This window comes from Amphibalanus amphitrite, unplaced genomic scaffold (assembly GCF_019059575.1).
Source record: "Amphibalanus amphitrite isolate SeventyFive unplaced genomic scaffold, NRLGWU_Aamphi_draft 001615F_arrow, whole genome shotgun sequence".
Classification (NCBI taxonomy): domain Eukaryota; kingdom Metazoa; phylum Arthropoda; class Thecostraca; order Balanomorpha; family Balanidae; genus Amphibalanus; species Amphibalanus amphitrite.
The window spans coordinates 74,196-85,366 of NW_024883108.1; the positions used below are offsets into that span (position 1 = coordinate 74,196).

The 11,171-nt window shown below is 48.9% G+C and overlaps 1 protein-coding gene across 1 annotated transcript; it reads right to left on the reverse strand.

The window, feature by feature from the left end:
* Window positions 1-346: 346 nt before the first annotated feature.
* LOC122374167 (peroxidase-like) lies at window positions 347-5,967 on the reverse strand. Its single transcript, XM_043352766.1, has 8 exons — window positions 5,903-5,967; window positions 4,574-5,131; window positions 3,521-4,114; window positions 2,985-3,089; window positions 2,629-2,762; window positions 2,103-2,370; window positions 1,403-1,666; window positions 347-1,050 (listed from the first exon to the last, which is right to left on the reverse strand). The coding sequence occupies exons 1-8, from the start codon at window positions 5,927-5,929 to the stop codon at window positions 679-681; spliced, it is 2,322 nt and encodes a 773-aa protein (XP_043208701.1). The 5' UTR covers window positions 5,930-5,967; the 3' UTR covers window positions 347-678.
* Window positions 5,968-11,171: the final 5,204 nt, after the last annotated feature.

Below are 11,171 nucleotides of genomic sequence, written 5' to 3' on the forward strand. Positions count from 1 at the left end.
TGTAGTCACACGATGAAAATATCAATATGACAACGGTACGCGCAGTAAAAAATGACACAGCTGACGAATTCCTTTGACTGTTAACCCGCGCCCTGGTGGGGGTGGGGGTTATTTTTAGCCCCCCCCCCCCTCCAGACTTTCCAATATATCTCCAGAGCCGCTGCGCCGATCGTCACCAAACTTTCAGTATCCTCCCGGGGATCAATTTAACATATTGTGACCGAAAAATTTCCAAAGGCTATGACAGGTTGGCCAGGTCAACGAAATTGAATTACCTTCGACAAATATGAAAGGGCTTTCGAACGCCCCTTCAATTTTGTGGATTCCTCCAGTAGTTTCGGAGATAGGGGGGGGGGGCAAAAATAGCCCCCCCCCCACCAGGTCGCGTTATAAACAGACCCCACCAGGGCGCGGGTTAAGTGTTAGCCTGCTCACCTGTTATCACTAAAACATCGCCTTGCGAATACCGCTGTGGAAAACGACTTCATCTGTAGGTATTATATTTCTATCGGCGGTCAATCTTCCCCCAGCAAAGCGTTCCAGCGCTTCTCATAACACCTACTCTATTACGGCTCCTACTTCTTGCAAGTTATGCAAACCTATACCCTCTACATATGACCTCGTATTTATCTATCTAACTCTTTCCGATTTCAAGACTTCATCTGTCACAACTTCGTCTTACAGCCCGACGGATGCCAAAAACCCGGCGGCGTCCAGCGTGTTGCTCTCCACGGCCTCAGTCTTCACCTCCTCCTCATCGTCTCCCTCCTCCCCGGTTGGCTGCTGCAGTTCCTCCCTCCACGGCTCGAGGCTGACCTCGGGCAGCTGGCCGCAGGCGGTCAGACGGTTCTCGTCGGTCACAGCGCGGAAGGAGTCCGGCTGGATGACGCTGATGCCGGAGACGGTGTCACAGAGGACGCGGGACCAGCTGGAGTGGTGCAGCTCCGACAGCTGCGCCAGGCTGAACCGCCATGGACGAGACTCGCCGCCCAGGTCGTAGAAGAAGTTGTCGCCCCAGCGCAGCCGGAAGAACTGGTTACCAATCAGACACTGCGGAGAATGGAGATGCTCGTAGACAAGGGTCATGACCACTGGACAGGGAGAAAAATAAGAAATGATCGTTTTATGGCATATAGTGTAAACAGCTCATGTATTTAAATGTTCGATTTTCAGCTACCAGTCGTTTATTGTTTTCGCTTCCTAGTAGCCCCAAAAAACAAGCATTTACATAGATTAGATATATGTATCTCTTGTAGCCTGACCCAATTATAGCCTATTATAGTCGTAGCCTGACCCAGCTAATAACTTCGAACTGAAATAACTAACAATTGATAATAAGTAGGTAATCAATAATCGCTTCTGAAAAAAAAAAACGAACATCAACGTCTCAATTCATGCCTACCTGGAAGGTCGGTCCGACCAGCCCGCCGTCCACCGGAAACTCCGCCACTCCGCCAATATAGAGGTCAATATCGTCCACAGAGCGATACACCCCGGCCAGGCGGACCACCGCCTCGGGGCTCATGACCCGGGTCAGGGCGGTGAACGAGGGTAGGTGGGGCAGGCCGCACCAGCGCCTCGCGGTCGAGTAGGTGGGCGTGCCGTGATCCCTGCCGCGCTGGATGTTCATGGCCACCAGGTCCATCCCGCACAGCTCGCCGCGCTCCTGTGAAAGGAGAGGATGAAGAGGGAGAAGATTTGTGAGTGTTGAAGTTCGTCTAACGGTCTTGGAGATGGCGTTGGGATTCGTAGTGAAGCGCATCCCCATTCCTATTCATGTGACCGGGGAAGAAGATGGATGTGTGATGGAGATAGTTTTGTGGGGATCTTAGAAGACAATAATTTGGATCCTCGAAGGACGGACCGTCGAGAAGGAGGGAGGAGAAGAAGGAATCTGGAATGTCCCCCGGAATGTTGAGGAAGTCCTGTTGTTCGCTGAGATTCTTAGATATGGTTTGATAACAGTGGCACCAGAAGATCTTATCTCATCACTCACAAATTTCACTTTCACAGTTACGCACCCACACAGTATTTTATCTCAAAATGATTGACCCTCGTCAGCAAACTTCTCAATAGGTGCACCAGACGGCATCCATGCCCACCTGAAACAGATGTCCGGTGAGGGCGCTGGCGAAGGCGAGGTCGCACTTTTGCGGCGCCTGCGCCACCAGGCTCTTGGCGAGGAAGTCGAGGGCGCCCTGGTAGATGAGGTGCGGCGTCAGGAAGATGTCGCGGAGGCGCGTGAAGCCGAAGGGCGGTTTGCGGAGGTCGGAGAAGAGGAAGACGTGGTTGTTGATGAGCGAGTGGCCGAAGCGGAAGGCGGCCGAGGAGAACTCGGTGGCGATTGTTGGCTCCGTCTCGGCGTTGTATCTGTGGGAGAGAGTGAAAGAGAGACAGAGGAAAAATAAAAAGAAAGACGAAAGGATAATAATAGAGAAGAGCGATGAGAGAAGTTCTTTGAGCCAAACATGATTGTATCATCATAATCATATTATAAGGTTAAAGATATTCCACCTAGAGCGTGATAATTAACGCTTGGCGATTTGTTATAAATCGTAACTTTTGGAAGCGGTTTAAATTTCCCGTCTACACCGCACCGAACGTTTCTCTGCCCGCCTGCAAACTGACCTGTTGGAGTAGCTGGCCGGCCCTTTCTGTTCCCCCATCATGTTGGTATCAGTGTAGTTGTGACCGAGCACGATCGGCAGCCAATGGGAGTACGTGATGTGCTGGATCTCGGCGATCACAATACGACGGCTCTCCTGCGGAACATACAGAGTAATGACATTGCCTCAATGCCTCAGAGCATACGCAGATTAAATTTTACTCAGGTATCCTCACAAAGAACAGGGAACAGTCAGAATATCCGATGGTGGAATGCATTTGGCCACTCAAATGCATGCCATCATCTCAGACCCGCATCACAATCATTGACCGCAGCACCCGTTTGACGCCCCTTCTCCAAGAGATGGGGCTGAACTCACCTGGAAGAGTCTCTCGTCGTCCCAGTGAGGGTTCATCTCCTGCAGCCTTCCGGCGATCCGATTGTGCTCCCTCATCCAGATGATGTGCATCACTGCCAATCGGGCCTGGTACACAGGACATCACAATATCATATCACATCCCATCACATCACATCACATCATATCAGTCGAGCTTGGTACATCATGGCACATCATCACGAATCACCGCAGCACCGCCAACGGACTTTGACCCACGATTATCACACCACTACATCAACACATCACCATATCACCCCTAAAAGAACCGAGTACAAAAGACCATCATCACATCACTAGTTCACTACATCACATTCCGTCACTAGATCACCATATCAGCGCTAAAAGCCAGGTAAACAGGACGTCTCTCTCTCTCTCTCTCTCTCTCTCTCTCTCTCTCTCTCTCTCTCTCTCTCTCTCTCTCTCTCTCTCTCTCTCTCTCTCTCTCTCTCTCTCTCTCTCTCTCTCTCTCTCTCTCTCTCTCTCTCTCTCTCTCTCTCTCTCTCTCTCTCTCTTCCCACCTGCACGTTGACGCGCGGATCTCCGGAGCGAAAGCACGGCTCTTCTTTCACCGTGCTGTGACACTCCAGCTCCGGCTCCGGATCGGGCAGCAGGAACTTCGTCGGGCCCACGCGCAGCCTTCCTCCGCTGTGCTCCCTCAGCGAGGCCGTCCAGCGCTCCGACACGCCGTACAGCATGTCGGCGTCGATGTAGCTGGTGCGGCTGTTGACCTGGGTCAGCACCTTCTGGCGCTCGTGCCAGGCGGGCACGGAGCGCACGAACTCGATGCACGTCTTGCCACAGGGGCCGTACACGGGATCGGTGGTGCGGGCCGTGATGGGCAGGCAGAAGGCGTGAGCGTCCGGCGCGCGGCGGCCCAGCCGGCAGCAGGGGGTGTCCGGTTTGACCTCGGGGGACAGCGCCAGGTCGTGGTCGATGAACTGGCCCCACTGCATCACCGAGTCGGTGAGGTGCGGCAGCGGGATGTCGTGGCTGGAGGTGACAGCCACGCTGATCTGACGAGCCCCTGGCAGCCGCCGGCCGGCGGAGTCGAGGAACCGCGGTAGGAAGATGCCGTCCTGGTAGGCAGGAGGCAGCACCAGACGAGTGTTCCCCTGGAGGAGGAGAGGCAGATGGGCTTAGTTGTCGAAGTGGAGTTCGCAAGAATGGAAGTTCTTTCTAAGGTTAAAGGAAGTGGGCAGTGACTTTTCCAAAATCTTTGCACGAACATCAAAGGAACGATACATTATTCAGACTTCACATCCCTCGGTCCGGAATAAAAACGTAGATACCTATTCACTGTTCAATGCTGGACTCTCATGTACTAAATCAAGTAAGTACCTACCTAGCTCTGAAGTCTGTCCTTCAGAGCTGCTATTCATAAAGCCTGAAGTCCAAAAGTTCACAGCCAAAGTCAAGAGAAGGCATGGGATTTGGTGATTCATGTCCTCGGCCCTTTATCCAAACGAGTCCCCAAAAGTCATCCTGCCGCCGCCCGCTGACCTAGACCTCTGCCGCCTCTGCCCGCACCAAGGCTATGTAAACCCCGCGCTAACCCAAAGCTAACCGCTGACCTGTCCCGCCGCTCCACGGAGTGGTTTCTCGGCCGAGTTGCACGTGCCGTCCGCTGTCCGGTACCTCCTCTGTGGATCACAGTCGGGAAGAGGCGCCGCCTCACGCGGAGGCCGCGGTCGGGACGCGTTGGGGGACCTCTGGAAGTGCTCGACGAAGTGCAGGACGTTCTGGAGGAACTGTCTGTAATCCTCATCATAGGTCATGTAGCGTCGAGCAGCGTGACGGGGCACCATGAGAGGCTCCGAGTGATGTGGCATCCATTCCGCATAACCGCCCGGAGACGTGGGGTACTTCTTGGACGGGAACGTCTCAAAGTCCTCTGCAGTGAACGTCTCCTGCCAGGGCTCTTCATGGGCCTCCTGTTTGCGCAGTTGGGGGTTTTGCTCGGCGATAGTCTCCGTGAAGCGGTGCGCCGGCGGTGGGCTGTAGGTCGGGTAGGTGTGACGAGGGGTTGAGGAATAGTCTTCGCAGCAGTACTTGGACTTGTACCCGGCGGGGAAGGGCGTCTGACAGTCGCAGAGATCAGAGGCCGCTGCGACGCTGATGAGAAGGGAGACCTGAAAAATAGTGGACGATTTTGAAGCAATGGCACAAATAAAGAGGATATAATATATCAATAGGATATAATATATCATTTACAGCAATGAACGAAACGATTAATATTAGGGTGGGTTCGATGAAATGGGCAAAACCAGCGGCGATGTATAGTTTAAAGAAGACGCGTCATTAGTTTGAATAAGTACCTACTTGTTCATGATCGTTCTGTACAAATTTGTTGTTATCCATGTGTCATATGTATGTCAGTGATCTATTTTGCTATCATTTTTCGTGGATATTCTCCTACAGGTGGATTAGTAGCGAATATGTCATATGCATGAATTTTTAAAATCAAGACGATTGCACTGTGACGAGCTCGAATGTTTGTGTGCTATATCTTGTTTTCTCTGTGATTATGTCATGCTGATGAAGATTTAATAATCGAAACGCGTCCATGCACTATTTGTTCCGTGTTTTTCTACTTGTATCCATCAATATACCTACAAGAGGATATACATAATGATTACAGCAGATAGTTATAAAAATCAAGGAGATAAAACGTGGTATATATGTAATTCTGCAAAGCACGAGACATGTTGCGTTTTGAAGGACGATAGAGTGACGACATTTTTTATCAGATGATGAACGATTAGTGGCGTTATTAGTGGCGTAAGTCAGGCCATACAGTGCATACCAAATTTGAACCAGTATTTGTTTGTTGCAAAAGAAGTTGCAAACTAAATTGACCTTTCATGCATGCTACCAAAATGAGCGGAACCCAGCGTCCTTACCACAACAGCGACAGCGAGCTTCAGCATGGCTTCCACTGTTGCTCCCTCTACCTGGGCAGTTTCTGAACAGCAGGGTACCGTCTTGGCACAACCCCTTATATCGCTCCCTCACCCGCACCCACCTCTGCCACATGACCTATCAGGACCTCGACTCGCCATGGCAAAGCACGTTGTGCTGAGCCGCGCATCTCAGCACCTGACCGAATCGGTCACCGTTCGACCCTGGGCGTGTCACCGCTGCTACCCACTGCTGCCATATTCGGCTTCTCTGGCTGGTAGCAGCGACAGAGCACTGGGAAGGTTCATGCACCTTGCTGACACGGGAGTTAGCTCGTCAAAGTCGTGGTCAAAGTGTCAACAGACGCGAGAAACGGCTGAGCGGCGGTTTGGAGATCAAAGGGGGCGCCGACACAGGGGCCGGAAGCAAGGTCACCGGAGGGAGTCGAAAACGTGACCTCGGGAGGCGCGTGGTAGAGAGGGGATGGCTGGAGAGCCTAAACAACAAATTGTTTTTTTTTTTCAAGCGTAGAGCGTCAATATGTGCCTCGTGTTTACAATCACAAGCTTCACTTTTTAAGTGAGGGTAAATGACCTTTAGCAATTATCTTGACTTTATCTTATCAAGTCAAGATCGAATACTATAGCTATCAAATTAGCTAGCCTAAAATTGGTTTTAGTGGATCGAATGAAGCCCCTCGGTTTTTCACAAATGACTCGTGAAAAAAGCGTCCGATCGAGACGAACTTTCAGTACCTTTAAACTAATTAATTTTCCACTTTCCCCGGAGATTGCATGACCCTGACTCTAATTACCTTTACCATGGTCCATGTGACCTTTCTCTCGGGACCATGTCAGGCCAGAATAACGACTCTATCTGCATGCCAGCGATATGGTATTTGTGCGCTTACAGACTTCCTATGGTTACAAGCGTGTCAACATGTGAAATGTTGGCTGTCCCTTGCACTTAGGTATGGTGGATGCCAAGGTTATGTGAGGATCAGGCAAAGGTCATTGCCCTTTGGTGACCTCTGGTGATTTTCCTTGTCATGGAATTTTGAAAGAAATCTTGGAGCAGATTTCGGATTGATGACTTAAAAAGTATTTTTACCTTTCCTTGAAAAAATATAACCAACCAAAAAGAATATATGGATACTAATATTCGATCGCAGATCTTCTTCGGAATTCATAACAAAAGACAGAATTTAATTTTTTTGTCTTTTGTTATGAACTCCTACGAAGATCTATGATCGAATATTAATATCAAGGTATCTCTTTTTGGTAATTTATATTTTTCGAGGAATGGTAAAAAATGCAATAACTGCTTATACCAATGCTCCTCGCACAAGTGCTCAACAACATTAACCCTCGTCCTTATTGGTGTTTGGCCAGCCGCGAACGTATAAGGGGGAATTCATAACAAAAGACACTGACAGAATAAAGAAGGGTAAGGATGGACCCCCTTGCCGTTTGGCCCCTGATCGAGCTAGAGCTTCGCAAAAAACGAGCCAATTGCCCGTCACGAGAGTAAGCCGATGATAACCAATTTTAAGGTCCTAGGTCATTGGTTGACCTTCCAGGTCAGGTCAAAAACCCAAAAGTCGGGAAAATCGGGACCTGTTAGAATGTCGTAAAGGGTGGCTGCTACGGAGAATTTCAGGGTGCTGATCACGAACATCATGTTAGTTTTGATCACAGATGACGCCTTCATGCATTTAGGCCAGGTCGGGTCAGGTCAGGTCAGGTCAACCAGTAGGCGCTTTGTCGGATATTCGTAGTGGGTGTCAACCGTCTCTGACAGCTTCGTAACATGTTACGAAGGTACCAAAACTACTTCGTAAATGTTCAAACGGTTGCCAAATTAGAATTCAGCTAAAGAAACTAGCCTAGAAACATGTAAAACTAAAGAAAATGAACAAGGTCATTATAGGTTAATGACCTGACCTGACCTTCAGGTGACCTTGACATCCACCCTTATGCATGGGAGCAACATCGTATCCCATGTTTGAACGCTTGAAACCACGAAAAGACTCTGCAAACGCGCGGCTTTGCGAGCCGACATACGCCGAGTCGCGCTTCCGGCTAAACGTCTCATAAAGGTCAAAGGTCATAAGGGTCAGGGTCATGAAATTTCCAGGGTAGGTGTAAAATTAATTAAGGCGAGGGTACTGAAAGCTTCGTCGTGATCGGTCGCTTTTTACGCGAGTTATTCGCGAAAAACCGAGGGGAGAGGTCCATTCGGCCTCCCTATACGGGCGAGGGCTAAAGTTCAAATCAACGTAAATATTTTCGCTTTATTTTGGATCAGATGCGCAGTTGCTGCCTCTTCTTCGAACCTGGGATTTCACCACACTATCAGAAAGCAAGCCGGGCCGACGCTTCAGGACGTGGGTCCTGCATGACGGCATATAAATAAACCTCAACAGAGCAGGCCTTGTGACTACTGCATAGGGTCGAGCAATAAGCAATGACGAATGAGGACCTCCCTGCGTCCGGAGGGATGTGTAATGTGTATGTAAGTACATACAAGCACAGCGTATGTATTTATGGCACTACGGAAAACCGCTAGTACCTATGTACGGTTTGTTGTTGAAGCGTGCCTCACGGTTCGTCGGAAGGTCATCTCAGGCTCAAAAGAAACGATATATACCCATTCGAAAGCTGACGATGAGCTGAATCCAAAAATGTAATTGTTATCAAAATCGATCGATGGCCTTTATTGAAAATTGCGTTTTTGTAAAAACTTTATAATTTTTTAATCAACGGGCTGTCCCGGACATTCTGAAAAAATAAACATGTTTTTTCGAGTTCCAGTGAGAGCTGAATGCCAAAAGAACAATATTTAGCGAAGCAATATTTCCAAAAATTAATATGCGTCTCCCACAGTCGACAATAACGCGCAATAATAACACAGCTCAGTGTCACGATGGACCAAAGTCAGCCACACAGAAGCGTGAAATGACCCTTATCGACTCACAGATCCGGCGCTCTCGGCCCGCCTGACCGGCCACGGAAAGAACGTTCGGCTCTCGTTCTACTAAACAAATGTCATATTTTTTATGTGGGCGAGGATGGATGACATGATTATTATTAATATAACGAGGCTTGAAATGATCTCACGCATGTCAAAGTGCTTTTATTTTAGGCAAAATAAATATCTAAAAACTTGATGATGGCGTAATGCCGAAAGCTTGTTTTACTGTTTTAGATATTTATAATGTCATATTTGTCGGTTTAACGGTCCACATCGCTATTGAAGTTATTCAGGATACCTGTGAAGAAAATTCATTGTTCTGTTTGATTTACAACATGCTTTAATTTACATTTTTCTTATGCATGTTTTGTTCCATCCAGCTGCGCTCAGTGCCCGCGCAGGGGGAGTGAGCGGGGTTTCACTGTCAGAGGCTGTACTGGTGACAGCTGCTCGGCCGTGCGACCGGTCAGAGGTTACCCTGCCCCACCGGGCGCTACCCCCAATCCACCGGAGCTGAGGCCGGTGCAACCTCTGACATTTCAGCGCGGCCAATTTTCCTTATATGGGCATGATACCAAGCTCAATTGAGCGAAGTAGAAATGAACAAATGTAAATTAATGCATGATGTGAAGATGACAGCAATGAATTTTCTTCACAGGTATCCTGAATAGCTTTTATAGCGATGTGGACAGTTAAACTGACAAATACGACATTTGTTTAGTAGAACGAGAGCCGAACGTTCTTTCCGTGGCCGGTCAAGCGGGCCGAGAGCGCCGGGTCTGCGAGTCGATAAGGGTCATTTCACGCTTCTGTGTGGCTGACTTTGGTCCATCGTGACACTGAGCTGTGTAATTGCGCCTTATTGTCGGCTGTGGGAGACGCATATTAATGTTTGGAAATATTGCTTCGCTAAATATTGTTCTTTTGGCGTTCAGCTTTCACTGGAACTCAAAAATACATATTTATTTTTCTAGAATGTCTGGGACAGCCTGTTGAATAAAAGATTATAAAGTTTTTACAAAAACGCAATTTTCAAAAAAGGCCATCGATCGATTTCGATAAAAATTACATTTTTGGATTCAGCGCATCGTCAGCTTTCGAATGGTATATATCGTTTCTTTTGAGCCTGAGATGACCTTCCGACGAACCGTGGCCTGGTAGTAGGGGCATGATAGAATGATAGTATGCCAGTGATATGATGGCATGAAAGTTCACTTACCAAGACGTCCTAATTCCTAAATAGACATTAACACGCTTTTTGCGATTTGATGTTGCGATGATGGAATTAAAATAGTATAGGTATTCTTTCGCTACCAAAGATATTCACTTTCACCTCACATTTTACCCATCATTGATTACGTTGGAATTAAGCAGGAAGCTTGGATGTTGTGTGATAATCATCACAGATGGAAAATTAGTTATCGATTCGCTTAGTCAAATTGTTATCAGTCTAATGAGCTCGTCTGCTCACTATTTTTTTGGCTCACAGCACAGCGTGTTTACACAACCATTGATAGCCCGCTGTCGCGATCACTGGACACGCGATCAGTTCCGTCACTTCCCTGTCGCGCCGGGCGCTCCCACCCACTCATCATTCCCTGTGCGACTGCCAGCTGCCCCCGGGGCATTGGCCAGGTTCACGGACAGCAGAGAAAGGCCCCACCGTGCGTCCGTAGCCCCGGGCGGTGACCGAACGAGAAAGCGAGAGTGCCTGGCGGAGCCATGGCATGGGCCCGCCTGCCTGCCTGCCCCGGGGCGGCGGGGGGGGGGGGAGAGGGGAGGAGTGGATGATGACACGTGACCTCAGGGGAGAGTGAGAGGGGTGAGAATGGAATCGGGAAGTGAAGGGTGGACGAAGCGAGCTGAATAACCGATTTGTCAAGCGCTGGGAAGGTGCAGGTCTTTGTGCATTTGGTTAGTGCCTCGACAAACCTCTAATGTGTAAAGGCCGTTATGATACATCGCTATGCCTAATTAGATACATTTCGCTGCCTGCTTATAGCTACGGGCTTTAATTGGAACAATTTCGGATGGCAATGGTCGTTAGAAAAGATGAACTGCAAAAGAGGTTTGCATTGTCGGGTTGCTTGTCTATCTGGTGAACACTCCTGCGTCTGACTGGATCTCAAATGTGACTTTTCTCATCCTTTCGTAATGTATTTATGTGCTCAATTTCTAACCTTCCCCAGTAAAAACATTATACTTTTTATCGTTCTCCCCAAGTCCCATCAGACACCTCAAGCTCACCTCCTCAGAAAGGTGCCACTGCCCACTGTCCTGCCATCACAGAGCCGTCTC

Coding starts and splice junctions, on each gene's coding strand:
- LOC122374167 (XM_043352766.1), bottom strand. CDS start 5,929: ATGCTGAAGCTCGCTGTCGCTGTTGTG. Junction 5,132..5,902: donor AGCTCGCTGTCGCTGTTGTG/GTAAGGACGCTG, acceptor ACTATTTTTCAG/GTCTCCCTTCTCATCAGCGT. Junction 2,763..2,984: donor ACGACGAGAGACTCTTCCAG/GTGAGTTCAGCC, acceptor TATGTTCCGCAG/GAGAGCCGTCGTATTGTGAT.